The 17,099-nt window shown below is 37.1% G+C and overlaps 1 protein-coding gene across 1 annotated transcript in view; it reads right to left on the bottom strand.

Moving 5' to 3' along the window:
* Positions 1-7,535: 7,535 nt before the first annotated feature.
* Positions 7,536-17,099, bottom strand: part of LOC150099924 (ras-like protein family member 12) — a 29,259-nt gene continuing 19,695 nt past the window's right edge. The window contains exons 3-5 of the mRNA XM_090403004.1: positions 14,382-14,455; positions 8,357-8,541; positions 7,536-8,192 (exon numbers count right to left, since the gene is read on the bottom strand). Coding sequence (XP_090259130.1) covers positions 7,838-8,192; positions 8,357-8,541; positions 14,382-14,455 — 614 coding nt within the window. The 3' untranslated portion in view covers positions 7,536-7,837. The remainder of the gene's footprint in view (positions 8,193-8,356; positions 8,542-14,381; positions 14,456-17,099) is intronic.

The raw sequence follows: 17,099 nt of genomic DNA, 5'->3' as shown, positions 1-17,099 counted from the left end.
ATCGGAGGCAGAATAGTTACTAATTCTGAAACCTCTGCCACTATAATCAGATCTAATAGTCTGACAACGAGTTCCCTGTGTCATGCTGTTTGAAATTGTCTCGCAACAGCTCAATAAATTGTTTCGTTCTTCTCATGCGATTTAATAGCTACCCAATGTTTTGGTAATTAAGGTTCTCCATTATGATTACTCTTTTTGTACCCATATTTATTTGGTGATGCATTTCTTAGTCACTAGTTAGACTCCACCTCACACCAGATGGCTTCAAACTCACTGCCACATGAAAAGCTTACTAGTATTGCACCCATAGGTCCCAACTATAACTGGATTCGAATCATATCAAATTCAGTACGTTCGCTTCTTTCCTATCCTTAGTAAAAGTACTCTATCCTTTGCACTCGATACCAGTTAATATGTCTGTTCTGATAACCAGGTTTCACTAATGCCTTCAATATGAGGTCCGAATATACAAGGCAACAACCTCCTCTTGTTTCTGATACTCTTAGCATTCGTGTACAGACATAACTATCTTCATGCTCTTTTGTATGCACTTGTCTGCGGTCTGCATGACAGTTTGGCAACTTGCAGATCTCTGTTCTTATCTAATTCCTTACTTATCAAGACATCGTTACACATGCTTGATCCAAACTGGACGAACACAGAATCGTTCTCTCTTCATGATCATTTACATAATAATAACCATTCCCATCATTAACACAGTTATCTAACATTGTTACTCTTACACAAAGATTCTCACAGTTCCATCAGAATTCAGTTTTCTTGATTTCAGTCTTATATCTATTAGTAATTTTTCAAGACTCCTGATGCCAAACGCATTCAAGTGTAGGCCGTCCCTCATATAAAAATTCAATCTTCCCTGAAACTCACACCACACATCCAAATACTTGCATCCATTCCTTCTACACATTAAATCATTTAGCATCATAGTCCTGCTTCGTAATTCATTTCCATCATATCGTATTATACTAATGATTTTATTTTTCTCACTCCTTCCAACAATCTTTTCATATCATCTCTCATACTGAATTTATCGGTAGTTAAATCATTGGTACTCACAAGAATTACAACCTCTTTTGCTTTTTCTGTTTTTTAATTAATAAGCCGCCATAGCGCAATTGGAATAATAGCGGAACATTGCTCCCTTCGATTGGAAAAGACCTGGATTCGATCTTCGTCTGACGAGGGTAATCTTTATATGGGCTTTTTCAGTTGAAGGTGAGTTAGCCGATCTCATACGGTGGAAGCAGGATTTTTTTAATCCCTGAAACTCGGGTTTTTCATCCCGCGTATGGACAAATCGGCCTTTAGGACTCACGCAATTTACAGAGAAAAAAATACTAGTAGTGGCGATGATGATGGGCGATTGATAGTTTTGGTAGTTGGAGAATTAAGTAGTAGTTGAGAGGATGAGATGTATTTAGCGAAATAGAGTAGTTTGTCCTCCCAAGATGAGTCCTAGGACTACCTGGAGGTGCCAATAATAATAATAATTGCTTGCGTTATGTTTTTAATTTTTGCTCTGGGGAAACTTAACGTTTTAACCTGCTCATCAATAGTGGCTTGTTTCATGATAGAGTCACCATACCAAATAACATCCTCCTTTTTATAATCAACTTTTCAGCTGAACACTCTTTTAGCATCTGTGCTGATATCCCCATCAGTTTGTACAACAGCTCTAATACCGCCTCTTCATACACCAGAGTTTCTTCATTTGATGAAAAGTGAATTCACCGTTTCGTATTTCGTTCACCTAAACTTTCGTTTAGGTGAAAACGAAATACCTGGAGATATACAAGGGTAACCCAAAACTTCTCAAATTTGACTTTTTATGTATTTTATTAAATAATCATAATAAACATCTGCACAACTAGGAACGTGTTCTTTTGATCAATATAATACATAAATCATTTGTAATGTTTTGAATTGAGGATTGAATTGCTGAGTGGCAGGAATGGTTTTAAGCCCACTTTACGACAAAAGCTGGGATGGGAGTTATAAACGGCATTTTAGGGAGAAAACTTGTTAATGTGGGATGATCCTTAACACGTATTGAGCTAGCAGTGAGCTGATTCTATTACACTCAGCAGTATGGATGAGATTCTTATGAAACATTTTGATAGTTATTTGGTTATCCTAATAACTATCAAAATTAAAATATTTCCTTCCATTTAAATGGAAGGAAATATTTTAATTTCTCTACTCCTCCTCCACCCAAGTATAATCCTATTATGCCGCCATTTTTATTCAACCGGTTATACAGAACTTGCAATTTTGAAAGGTTTTCAAATTAATCGGAACTTATTTGTAGTTTGTTTGTTTGTTTTTTCTCCTCGCCGTGTTAATGTTTGTGTGTGTACATCTGATTTTTTATTTGTATTTCAGATGCAAATAAGAAACCTCCCCCTCCCATTTTATACTCTACCCTGTAGGCCATAGGATGAAACCACAAGTTTTGTGTATACGTGTAGTGGAACATACGTGCCCTAAATCACCTTGATCAAGTTATTTTGTGTGTGTGAAAAATTCTCAAAATTGGGAAAACAAAAATTAAAATTCGCAGATTTTGATGCTAATAAAAGTTCTCGTGGCTCAAATTAAACTTTTATGGGAAATTCTCTTGACAGGAGGCTGTAAAGCATTTTTATATATTTATCCCTTCGGCAGAAAATGCCTTTCAAAAATTGAAACTTCATTTTTTTTAAAAAAAGCGTTAGATTGTTATTTATTTTATTATTATTTTTAGGATAATGAGTGGTGTGGCATGTGACAGTAACAAGCAAATATGGGAGAGTGGTAATTATTTTTCTTAAACATTAATTTTGTATCAGCACAAAGCAACAATTATCTAATTTCTTGAGATTTTGGTTATTCGCAGTATTTGTCAACTCACATGACGAAAGCCCTTGTGATGGTGCTGGGAGGGGGGGGGGGGGCATTAAATGGCCACAAAGATACGCTTGCAAAGTAATAGAAAAACGCACATTCTCATCTCAGTCCATGTTCTACTCCTGTTCTAGCATGATTGGTAGTGTATATATATTGTATCCGCGAAGACATTGAACATGAAAGCAAGAAAAAGATTTTTTTCGACAAAATTGAGAAGAATTTATCGCAGTTACTTCTCATCGATAAGAAAGTTACTGCTGCTGTCTACCACTTTTCCTTCAAAGAGCTTTGAAGTTGTTTCAGTTCGAAGGTTTCACTTGGACTGTCTGATGTCTGTACGGTGATAACGAAAATAAAAAAAATCCGCTAACTTTTGGAGATAGGAGTGGATCAGTCTCCATCTTTGACCAAACTGATTTTGAACTGCATCTAATGAAGAGAGGATGGCAAACATCTGCTGCCATCTTGTAGTCTCTAAACAAAATTTACGAATGTGCTTTAAGCGCCTCCTTACTGTAACTGAAAGAACGGCAGTACGTTACACTTCTATTGGAAATCCCTCTCGTCACGACAGGATTTCAACTTTGTCATTTTTAATCTAATAGTAGGGAAATGGTGATTTGCAGACCCCTTCCCCCCCCCCCCCCAAAAAAAAACGATCGGTGGTGGCTGGTAAATGCCGTTGTGTGTAGCTGGTGAATTAATTAGTGAAGACGGTGTGTTGTGGCGTGGAGCATTCCCTCGTCAGCCCTTGGAAGTGTGACATATAGTAATTTCAAAAAGTGTTTGCTTCACTTTCCTTATTAACACGGGATACCATCACGTACATGTCCACACCAACATATGGGCATACCACCAGTTGCGAGATGACCATGGCTTGGAAACACCTACTGTCAAAAAATTCACAGTAAACTTATCAGTAAAGAAAATCATCGCAATGATTTGGGATTATAAGGGTGAGCTACCCTGCTTTGGATTTTAACTGGAACAAGTGGGAATGCTGATCGAGCATGCTGTAGCATGCTCGATCAGCTGTTGCCTATATTTGTAAATGTAGTAAATTTGCTTATTGCACAGCTCTGATCTTGCATCGGAAATTTTCATATCATTGGATCGGAGGAGTACCCTACTACGAAGCAACGAATAATGATGTACAGAATACTGGATCAACATATACATTTTAATTGCAGACAAGTTGTGAGTTTGAATTTCACCGCATAGATGTATTTTTTAATTATTATTCTGCAGTGAATAAAAGTTTAGATCTTGGAGATGAGTTCCTGATTAATGTTTGCATCTTAGTGGTATGCTATAGGTTCACAAATGCTTATGAATTTATAATATTTTGAAGAGCTAGTTTCATATACACCGCTTTGGAAAGAAGTCAACAGTCACCGTAGTGTGAGCAACAAACTGTTATGGTGCCCACCTTAAGATGTAGGACCTCCTTTCTGCGATGATTGTAGTCTTACGGGGCACACTTTCCACAAACGTACGATAGCGGTTAATGTGAATTTTGGACCATTCTTCCCATAGGCATGTAATGAGGTCCTGGACTGTTATGGGCAGACGTCCCTTGACTTAACTCGACGCTCCAGTTCATCCCACAGATGTTCAATAGGGTTGAGATCAGGGCTCTGTGGTGACGTTCATGTCCACAAAGTACGCAGTTGCAGCAGCAGCTTTATGACACGGTGCATAGTTTTGCTGAAAGAGGGTCAGTTCCGTAGAAACGCAACATTCGTTTCTCGGCTCTGGCTAACTGGATTTTTTTTTTTGTGTGTGTGTGGGGGGGATATTTTAATTTTCAGTTTTATTGAATTATTTTAGGAGAAAAAAATTTAGGAAGATATTTTGGATTTTTATAAAACTACATACTCGTATATAACTTTGTTCTGGTTGGATGTAAAATAATAAAATTTAATTCTCTTAATGCTGTTTGAGCCCTATCTAACTTTTAGAGACAAGGGGATGATACTCTCCACTCGTCAGATCAGAGATAGCTAGTTAGATTATCATTAATTTTAAACGGTGAAGAGAGTATGGCAGATAAGTGCCGCCATCTCATGGTCCCCAGCACAATATACCGTCTGAAATAGTGTAAACTTTACGTCGAATTTTCAGGAGAAAAATCCTCTTGCCCTTAGCAAAGATCGAATAAATGTGAGAACAGGTCTAGAAGAGAAAAGTTCCTCAAGTTGGCAACCAGAATCGAACTTACAACGCTTTCTTTGGGCGGCCCAGCACCATGGATGCAATCATTTCCACAGCGCTACACAGACCTGGATGTAAGCTGATAAAATTGAAATTGTAAAGGTTTCAGTTCAGTTTTAATTTTAAGGATCAAAAATGATAGTATTAAGTTCTACGCTGGTTTGGCAGAATTTACTGATATTTACTACTTAGAAACTAGTAAAATTTGTTCAGTCACTTTCTTTGTGTTTGAATTAGACCATGTTAAGTGCAAAAACATGCCAATGGTGCGTATGCGAAAAATGGCTCTAGCTTCGAGTACTAATGTGCGGCCAGCATTACAAGAATGTAATTATGAAACGTGTCGTGTTTATGATTGGCTATAAAAAGATTCTTACTTCTCGTAATACAAGATGGACCATAAGTCACGAAGGGTTTAAACATTTAATACTTATTAATTATACTTTTTATTATTATTATTATTATTATTATTATTATTATTATTATGTGGGCCCCGACAGAATTCCAGTGGAGGCATGGAAGGCACTGGGGGAAGAGGGAATTGACCTGCTGTGGGACCTGTTCATGAAAGTTTGCCAACAGGAAAATATACCCGAGGAATGGAGGGAGAGTACTCTTGTTCCCATCTACAAGGGTAAAGTGGATGCACAAGACTGTAAAAATTACAGAGGAATAAAGTTGATGTCCCACAAAATGAAGATCCTAGAAAGGGTTCTTGATGGTAGATTGAGGGAGGAGGTGGAGATTGCAAAGGAACAATTTGGCTTCATGTCTGGTAGATCAACAACAGATGCTATCTTTGGGTTACGACAGATGATGGAAAAATATCGAGAGAAACAAAGGGAGCTACATCTGGTATTTATTGATCTGGAGAAAGCATACGATAGAGTGCCAAGGCAAGAAGTCTGGAGGTGTCTGAGGGAGAAGAAGGTGCCGGAGAAATATGTCAGGTTGGTGCAGGAAATGTACAGAAATGTGAAGACAAGTGTTCGGACCTGTTTGGGACAGACAGAAAGTTTTCAAGTAACAGTTGGCTTGCATCAAGGGTCAGCATTAAGTCCGTTTCTGTTTAATATTGTGATGGAGGTGGTAACAGAGGAGGTGAGAGAAGATGCACCATGGACAATGTTGTATGCAGATGACATCTTGCTGTGTGTAGATTCAAGAGAAGAAGCGGAAACTAAACTGGAAAGATGGAGAAAAGTACTGGAAGAGAGAGGTATGAGACTGAGCAGAAGTAAGACAGAGTATATGTGTTGCGCAGTGGGCGGTGGCCAGGAGACAGATCTGGAGCTGGAAGGAAATGTCATCAGGAAGGTGAGAGACTTTAGATACTTAGGTTCAACAGTGGAAGAAGATGGAGGAGCTGAGAAGGAAGTGGGATGCAGGATACAAGCAGGTTGGAGGAACTGGAGGGAGATGGCTGGAGTGTTATGCGATAAGAGGGTGCCGATCAATCTGAAAGGCAAAATTTATAGGACAGTAGTGAGGCCAGCTATGACATATGCTATAGAAACTGTGGCCCTGAGGAAAAATAACATTAGCAGGATGGAAGTAGCAGAGATGAGAATGCTTAGGTGGATGTGCGGTGTGACCAGAAAGGATCATCTGAGAAATGACTATGTCAGGGGAACAGTGAAAGTTACGAACTTAGAAGCGAAAATACAGGAGGCAAGGTTGAGATGGTTTGGTCATGTGATGAGGAGGGAGGACGAATATGTAGGAAGAAGGGTCATGCAGATGGATGTGCAAGGAAGGCGGAAGCGTGGGCGGCCAAAGAAGAGATGGAGGGAGCTGGTAGAAGAGGACTTGAAGATGAAGAACTTGGATGTGGTGACAGCTCAAGACAGGAAGGTGTGGAGGAGACTCATAACAAACAGTGACCCCACTTAAGTGGGAGAAGCTGCAGAAGAAGAAGAAGATTATTATTATTATTATTGTTTTTCTTTTTGTAATGAAATACAGAACCTGGAGATTCTTTTTAAATTTTATTTTGGAGATTTTTTCACTGCCACACCTCTAGAACTACAATGGAATTCCTAAGGCACATTTTTGACGAGCAAATAATATTGAGATCTACAATTAACTAGCCATCACGTTCTTCAGATCTGACAGCTCTCACCTTCTTTCTATAGGGTTACCTGAAGAAAATGGTGTATGCGAATAAGCCCAGAAAAAACTTCAACAGCCGAAGGAGAAAACATTCGTGCAGAAATTAGGCCGCCACAGCCATAAACATTAAGAGCTGTCATAGAACATTAAGTAGAAACGCATTTATGTGACGTGGTTTTTCATAATAACGGATCTTCGGGTTCTGTCTTTCATTAGAATAAAAAAAAAAGTTATGACATGTTTAAACCCATTGTGACTTATGCAGATGAAATGTTTGGAATGCTCCAGTTAGTAACTATATATTACGAAAAGAACTTTTATTTTCCAAATATACTTTTATTAATGCATGACAAGAAGTATTTACACATTGAAGATACTGTTTTCTCATCTTGGACAACTGATTCAAAACTACTCCACACATGACGCGCCTACAAATCCCGGGTTCAACTGCCAATAGATTGAAACCTGAATCCCTTCTCCCCTGAGTCCTATTTTCATTTGGTTGATGCTCGAGATGTCGGGTCAGTCAGAGACACTCCAACTACAACACTCATATGGACCCATATACAGGCTACGGCTCTTCGAATGACCATTTGTGATCAATTTAAGACTGGAATATTTTGAAGCCTCTGTTGAAGAGTCTGAACTTAGGATTACGTTCCGCCAGAGCCAATGTCTTATCATCCATTTTTCTCTCTCTGGGTAATGTTCCAGTCCTCGAAGGAGCTATATTGACTTTATGAGGTCTTTGATTTAATCTATTAGTATTAGTTGTTACCTTGTCTTCGCTGATAAAAAGAGGTTTAAGGGGAAGATATCTGTCTTGCTCACGGAGTACAAGTCGAGCAACTTCCTGGAATACCTTTTCAACTTCTTCGTATTCTTCTGCAGCTGTTGTCTCAAAGAAATTTGCTTCGTATTTTGTAGCGCATGATGTGCCTTCTAACTTGCTGACCTGCCTATACAGAGAAGAAGAAAATATTAGATCATAAACATTTGCGAAATTCACCTCCAGTTTTCACTAAAGATAATGTCTTTTTCAACATATGTAGCACAACGTAATAAAAAAACGTTTTATTATCTCGTTTTACTTGTCAAATGATGGTGTCATCATTTCACTCACCTGTATCGTTCCATATCTACTTTGTTTCCTAGCAGCACCACAGGGCATTCTGCTGCGGCCCTGTCGTGTTGGGCTATCATCTCCAGGTACTGCTGTGCTTGTTCGAAGCTGACTCGATTGGTGATGCTGTACACTACAATGATGGCATCTGCCCATTTCAAATAACGATCTGGATCCTTTCCTTCCTACAAAAACAAACAAACAAAAAAAAATACTCGTCAAAATTTAATAAAATATCAAGTAAGCATTTCACACTGTTTAACCATAAAATGTTGCATAATTTACATGATGGAAAAATCTATATCAACGTTCAAAAATCATGGCTAATATCAATATAGTCATGTTGATATTAGCCATGGCTATGTTGATATCTCAGCAAACATGTTGAAAACTCAATCTCATATTATAAAATCTACATACTGCAGTTTAATTTAATTTTATTTTTTCATCCTGATCAATTCTGCCCTAATTGGTATTGCTTGTTTAATATAATAGGAATGATAAAGCATGCTTGAACTAAAACCGATTCGATTGTTGTCATTCTTATCATTCTATAGATAATATATTTATAGGCAATATATTTTTTCTTTTTTGAATTAATCTCTTTTCCGATTAACTGCACATTTTTATTTGTGGATGGCACCAAACGAATTTTCCTATTGAAGATATTTACTGATATTTATGACGGACTTCAGTTTTGCTCAACCACTTTATACAAAGCTCCAATGCTGAAATATGTTTATTCCTGTTTAGTAATTTATTTATTGTTTACAAGATTGAGATGGCGCTAGTGAGGAAGCTATGATGTATTGCGCTTGTAGCAGTTCTCATCGTCTGCTTTTATATACATACTGAATGTTTACTTTAGGATTTGCCATTTTTAATGAGAGATTCGAGATAAAATTCTTCATTCTAAAGCCGCATTACGTGAACTGTAATATCCACTTTTAGAAAAGCTGTGCAAGTTTCTATATATATATAATATAATACCCTAAATAATGCATTTACAAGTTTTGTTGTCAATGGATTGCTACGTGCCAACGCTGTCTGACAGTTCTGCCATAACTTGTTCTACGAGTGAACCTGTAGTAGCGGAACTACGCATCGCAAAGAATACCACGTTGTGCGCAAATGAGAAATTTAGAAGAGCGATGTATCCCTCGGTCTTGTTAAAATACGTCTAAATAAACAGGGACCCAACGGGGCAGAGATGGGAGATACCGTGTTAAAACCAGATGATGAGCAAAATGAAAACACCAGTCGAAATATTGAAGCCATTCCAGCAGCAAAACTGCCGTGAAAGAAGTGGAGGAGTTGCGTAACTACACGAGATGTAAGTACTTGAGTTTCAACAGCACCGATTAATCATTCCGTTACTGTACGGCGACAGGTTTAAACAAATCACGTTCGCCTGACGTCGCCGTTTTTTTATTTTTATTTTTATTATTGTTATTTTTATTTTATTTTATTTTTTCTTCTGTGTTCTCGTTTTTAATGAGATGCCCATTAGTGGCCACCACTTCCCGCATTCTTTAGTTCGGGGGCGTAAATTTCAACGCTCCTTACAGACGTTACACTAACGACTGTCGGACTAAGTGTGCCACCCGCGTGCGTGCGAACAGCCCTTTCTTTCATCTCAATCAACTGCGCGGCTTTTAAATAAAATGTATATTTGGAGGCTGCCAAGTAGTCGAGCAATTCCACACACGGGTTGGGGTGCTTTAATTTCCCTTAAAGACACCCCCAGCGGTGCGCTGAGTTTGTGAATTCAGTAATGAATTGGTTACGAGAGGTTTTTTTTTTATTTTTTTTAAATCCAAGTTGAAGGCCGACATGTTTCCCGAACCCCCTGCAGTTTTGCGAATTTCACTACTAGATTTCAGGTACGTACATCACTAAACCGGAACCTGGAAGTGCAGGGAAGAGGACAGTTATTATGAGTTGTGACCTTTGGACGAAGAGATCGTAGAGAGAGTCCGAGGAGCCACATTCTACCATTATGTCAAAACTTCCGTAGTTCTATTATGTTTGCCAAACTACAATAAGTTTCAGAGCTGCACGATCACTCGATTGCAGCTCTGAAACTCAAAACTATTTTAAAAAAATTTAAATAGTTTTCAGAGAACTAGTTTGACAGGAAACTGCTAAATAATTAAATTTCAAGGGATAATCTAAAATTAATGAAACATTGGACGCACGCTGTTATGCTTTAGGCACAACTATTTGCTTTAATTATCGTGTATGGATGGATGTTCTCTGCGCGTTGTGCGATTACATAACCTGGCCGCCTTTAGGGTCAGTCTGTCGGCAACATTAATGGAGATCCTAATTAGTTCGTTAATTTACTCTGCTATTTTTTTTTTTATTTTACTTTATTTATTTATTACGCGACAGCTGAGAGAAATTGGATATTTTGAAGTAGATTCTAATTACAACAAATATGCAAATGTTCGGAGAAATCGTTAAAAAAAGTTTGACGCAGTAACTTTTTTGTGGAGTGTCGTTATCATTATTCAACAGTTGAGCCATTTTGATTGCTTTTGATCCTCAATGTTTTCATTTAAATCAAACATTTTAATAAGAAGAACCTGCTTATTCTACAAATGAGCAGGTTCTTCTCTTAGTAGCAAAAACTTTCCTTCCACTCTCTTCTGTTCAGAACCTTCTCTTTTAAGGTTGTGTACCTGTCTCCATTCAGCATGTCACCTAACATTGTTTTCCTTACTCTTTCTCTGGGTCTTTTTCAAGTCTATTTTTCCTTCGATTGCATCTCTGATGATTCCATTCCCTCTCAGAATATGTCCGATCCGGTTTCCCTTGCTTCTTTTTATCCTCCTTACAGACTTCTTTCTTCTTCTTCTACTCTTTTTAAGACCTCTTCATTAATTATTTTATCTGTCCATTTGATTTTTTCCATCCTCCTCCAAATCCACATTTCAAAGCTTTCCAAAATCTTAATTTCTTCTTTCTTCAATGTCCAAATTTCAGATGCATAGAGGGCAACACTCCACACATAACATTTTATTAGTCTTTTCTTTAGGTTTCTATCCATTTTACTTCTGAATAAATTCCATTTTCTATTAAAGGCATCTCTTCCCATCGCTATTCTTGCTTTTATGTCACTTTTACATCTTCTACTAATCACTCTTCCTAGATATTTAAATATCTTTACTTGATTCAATTTTCCCCCATTTATTCTGATATCCATATTTGCCCCCCCCTGCTATTTTCATTACCTTTGTTTTTCTTATGTTAATTTTCATTCCATATTTAATACAGGATTTCAGTAATCTGTTCAACAGACGTTGTGGTCCTGTTTCAGTATTTGATAATAATGCCTTGTTCTGCATATCTTATTGCAAATATCTGTCTACCTCCAATCTTTATTCCTTCCTCCGAATTCTCCAGTGCTTCTTTTAACGTTGCTTCGGAATACATGTTAAACAAAATTGGTGACAGAGATAACAGCCTTGTTATCTCTCACCGCCGTTTGTCCCATATATATAGTGATATGATTAGCCTTCTGTCTTTCCAATCTATACCAATCTTTTCCATTACTTTCACCATCTTATCCCATTTTACAAAGTAAAAACCTTTTTCAAAATCTACATAACAGATATTAACTTCTTTATTCACTTCCAGACTTCTTTCACTTACTATTCGTAACAGTCCAATCGCATCTCTTGTTCCTTCCTGAAACCAAACTGATCTTCTCCAAGAAATTCTTCCACCTTAGATGCAATTCTTCGTGTTAAGATTCTCATAAGTATTTTTGATCTATGGGAAATGAGACTTATTGTTCTAAAATCCTTGCAGTTCACTGCATTACTTTTCTTTGGCATAGGTATAAATATTAAGATCATAAAATATTTTGATAATTCTCCTTTGTTATAAATTAAATTTATTATTTTGGTTATTTCTTCAGTTCCTTTCTTCTGAAGTTGTTTCAGGAATTCTGCAGGTATTTCATCTATTCCTTCTGCCTTTCCACATTTTAGTTCTTTAATGGCCATTTCTACTTCTGTCTTCAAAATCTCTGGGCCTAGATCATCTTCATTTATCTTCTTTATGTCTTCTAATGACAACTCATTTGGTCTATTTTCCGTGTCATATAGATCTCCAATGTATTCCTTCCATCTCATTAGGATTTTATCTTCTTCAGTTATGATTTCTCCATTCTTATTTTCTATGCCTCTAGCTCGAAATCCATTTCTCTTGTGATTTATGCTTCTTTGATTTTCATACAAAAGATCATACCTTCCCACTCTCTCATAATTTTTCATTTCTTCACATTGTTTTTTAAGCCAATCCTCTCTACTTCTCTCTGTTTCCCTTCTCAATTTGTCATTCAGGGTTCTATAGTGTATTTGTATATTGTAATTGCGGTACAGATCCTAAATAATAAATTTTACTAAATTTCGTGTTGCTTTGTTAGTATGGATAATTTTGAATTTTGATTTTTTTCTCCCATCTTCAAATGGTCCAATTTAAACCACAATTGACTGGCTCGGCATATCATTATTATTATTTTTTTAAGATTGCAAATATATTTCATCAGAATCAGTTCCTTCGAAGTGAAAAGTTTTTATGAGCACAGACATGGCGTCAGGGCAACACGAATCTCATAGATACTTACCTAAAAACTCCGTTTTCTTTTGTCTATTTTTTTATAATCAGAATAAAAAATATGTCGCTAGAATTTTCGTGCGAAAAATTGTATAATGAGAATGGAGAAATGGAAACATTTTTCAGCACAGGCTCAGTTAACCAGTCTTAGGAAGTTTGAAGATTTTTTTTTCTACAAAAAACAAACAATCCTCGAAGATCACATGAAACTAAGAGATTAAAGAGATGATTAAGCAATGGTCTATATCGTATTTTCAAACTAACTCTAATCCTTGATCCCGTTTTCACGGTGCCTCCGTAGAGCAGTCGCGAGGATAGATGTCGCATCATTTGTTTCCACAAACGCCAGTTCTTCCGTGTAGGACGAGAACAACATTTCTAAGGACTTTTCAGCTGAAGGTGAGTTGGCCGGTCTCATACGGTTGTGGAAAAGTTCTTCATCACTGGAAAAGCACGCAATTTAAACATATGCTGGCCTCGTACTTTCAGTGACTTCAGCTATAATTCCAACCAGTTATCACATTTAAATAAAGTTTTGCAGTCTAAATAAACGAGGATAGCGCCTCCCCTCTTATAGGCTCTGGTTCAAATCCACTCTAACATGTATGTGTAATTTCTTTAGATAGATGATTTTCATCTCCCGATGTGACTCCGTCCTTCTTATTTGAAAATCTGAGGTAGCACTGAAAAAAAGTTTCGTTTGTGATTACCAAGTGTTAGCACTTCGCCAGTACTAATATGCTATACGTTTATTACCTTTCTTCGGTGGAATTGCTAAAATTAAAATAATAATAATAACTGGTTAGTAAATTGTAGTCTGTTTCCTCAATAGTGTATCTTTTCTGAACTATGTGCTTTATCTGGATTACCGATATTAACTTGATAGAAGTCGTCGCTATCATACAAAGGTTGAAGGGTGTGCTCATCTAGAAACGGGGGTTTTACATTATTGATATCTGTGTAATGGTCAGCAAAACGATCTTGAAAATTCACGAGTGTTTTAAATCATTAAAAGCCACCTACTATCTTAATACCACTGATAAAAGTATCATCACTGAATTAATGTTCACTTTCATAGTTTATAATTGGAGTATCGGAAGTAGCGTGAAACCATTAAGTTCTCTATTCGTGATTTCAGTATAAACCAGTCAACAACAAACAACTGTTTTTGTTTTGTTTTTTACTATTTTTATTTTTAATAATACTTCGATCACATTATAAACTTTATTTACGCTAGTTAGTCTGATTGCGAAATAAATGAATGTGGTGGTGGGTGGAGCACTTTTGGCAGAATTTGCTTGCACAACAGAGACAGCACGTCCGCGAAACAGTTGACGCGAATTCACGCACAGCATTTGCGGGGGAAAGAGGACATCTCAGACAGATGCGAAGTACTCACCTTGTCGCACGTGTCCATGATTCGGAGTATAACTTCCTGTTGGTCAACCATTTCTATCTTGCTGTACGTGTCTTCTGAGGAACGAGAAGAAAAAAAAAATGATTATTTGTTACAGATAACTAGGAAACAACAATCATTGCTTGCTTTAAAAATGCAAAATTGTGGATTGACAGAATTTAATGAAATTTGGTATTTAGGACCTCTTAAAATTTATCTAGCGATTTCAGTTTTGTTTTCAACAAAATCTCTTTGATGGCAAAATTAGACAACAAAATCATATCTGTAGAGAATAAGTCAAAAAAAGGTATGATGTTCAATTGAACATCATACCTTTTTTATGCTCCTTTTCCATACGTGTTTATGATTATCTTGGGCCCTTTTCATACTTGTTTCCTCATATGCTAATAATTTATTTATTGTCATTTGTAACGTATAATTTTATCGTTTCTAATTGGACTGAATTATTTTATATAATCTGATTTAAACCTAGATGGAGATAACTCGACAACTTTTAGAAATATCCTAGACACCGAACATGAATAAGCCCCCATCCAGAAGGAAAATAAGAAGTTGCGAAAAAAGCAATAAAACAGTTATTTTTCACCAGTTTCTCTGTGAAAGGCATTAAGTTGGAAGTGCAGAAAATAAAGCGGCAAGTACGGTTATCATTCTCATTAGGAACAGGTGTTGGACGGAGTCGCTTACAGCTCGCAGCAAAACAAATGCCACCGGATCAGGGAGGGAAGAAAAGGGAAGGAAGACTACGGGAAAAACAGACGAAGGAGTTGCAGAACTTAGAAGGAACGCTATAAATATACAGACAGAAATAGGAAGTTTGAACAGCTGAGGTGAGTTCCATTTTCCCGGCCAGAACCTGTTATTCTCGACTCGGGACGCTCTACATGTATTCAGAAAGAAAGAAGAGAGGAGATGTAAAGATTGTTTCTTCACAACTCAAGGCTAACTATCGAAAATCCGAATAAGTCACTCAAGAGTAAGAGGTTTTTTTTTTTTTTTTTTTTTTTTTTTTAATTTAGAAAAAAAAAATCCGTTTTGTTTCTACCTCATTGTTGGAATTGCGAAAATAACATTCATTATATATTTTATTATTCTCTTTTATATATACACAAATAAGTTTTATTCTAAACACAAATAAGAATATAAAATTATACAGTTTAGCGCGTAATTATTATTATACAAAACCCTCCTGGAGTAAAGACTCAAGGGAGGCATAGTAAGATGCATTCAAACAGAGATGACGTTTATCATACTTCGTCTTAAATTGATTCAGTGTTTGTGCACTTATTATTTAACGTATGATGATAAGTAAGCCCGTGTAAAAACGGCCGTGAGGCCCTTTTTACAGGGAAGTACGGCACCATCTCAATTCCACGCCCCCCCCCCCCCTTCCCTAATTTTATCCCGGCTCTGGACCGGCATAGCTGACGACTCAGGCTTATGACTGGACTTAGGTATTTCTGATTGTAATCCGTGTGTGTTCACGGGGTCGGTTTGCCTGTTCTGGGGGGAGGGGGAGAACCGAGTTTCTTGGTGAAAAAAAACCTCATACCTCCGTATGAATGTTTGTGCACGCATCACCTCATGCGGCCAAACTTTGTTTCATTTTTGTTAGAAATAATAGCGTAACTTATATTTGAGTTCAAAATGATTTCTCGATATTCTAAATAATTTAAAATATTTTATAAAATTTTTAAACGTAGTAAATACCTTTTTTTAATTCTTTTGTATCGTAATATTACAATTTGACATTAACAATTGTGGTAACGATTGTTCATTGAAAAAATCCACAGGCATACGCTGTGCACTCCATCATCCCATGGAGTGCACAGTATTTTGGGGTAGTATAGCTTGCGAGACAACGCAAGCTATACTACGCCAAAGGAAATATACCAAATCATCAAGAATCTCAACAACAGAAAAGCACCAGGTCATGATCAGATTTCAGACAAAATCATAAAAGCACTTCCTCACAAAACAATAATACATCTAGTGGCTATCGTCAATGCGATGCTAAGACTCAACTATTTCCCCACTCGCTGGAAGCAGGCAGACATAATCTTCATCCGCAAACCAGGGAAAGCACCTCAATTCCCCAGAATTACAGACCTATCAGCCTCTTGTCAGGCCTGGGGAAAATTGCAGAAAAAGTAATATTAAAACGCCTACAAGACGAAACGAACAAACTAGACCTAATCCCAAAAGAATAATTTGGATTGCGCACAGGCCACTGCACAACTCAACAGGTTCACAGACTTATAGAATTCATAACTACCGGATTCAACTGGAAACAACACACAAGTGCAATCTTCCTGGACGTGGCGAAAGCCTTCGATAAAGTGTGGCACAAAGGCCTCATCCACGAACTAGTAACTGCAAAATACTCACTAAACCTCACCAAAATCATAGAATCTTATCTGACAGACCGAAAATTTCAAGTCAAACTGCGTGGCCTCAGATCTTCTGCAAGAAGAATCACAGCAGGTGCCCGCAAGGCTCCCTTCTATCGTCACTACTCTTCAACATTTACATCTCAGACGTCCCAAGTATTAGCAGCCTTTTTGCTTACGAGATACATTTATTGCAATTATTATTCAGTGGGGAAAAATTATTAAATTACATTATAATTATCAGAAAGTCAGACAGGTTTCTTTGGTGTGCCAAGAAGTAAAAAAAAAAACGTTTCTCGGATGGGCATAA

The sequence above is a fragment of the Typopeltis vanoorti genome, chromosome 13 (assembly GCF_054136105.1).
Source record: "Typopeltis vanoorti isolate ZY-2024b chromosome 13, IOZ_Tvanoo_1.0, whole genome shotgun sequence".
NCBI classification, from domain to species: Eukaryota; Metazoa; Arthropoda; class Arachnida; order Uropygi; family Thelyphonidae; genus Typopeltis; species Typopeltis vanoorti.
Note: the sequence above shows the minus strand (reverse complement) of the source record. Positions and strands in the feature narration are given on the sequence as shown.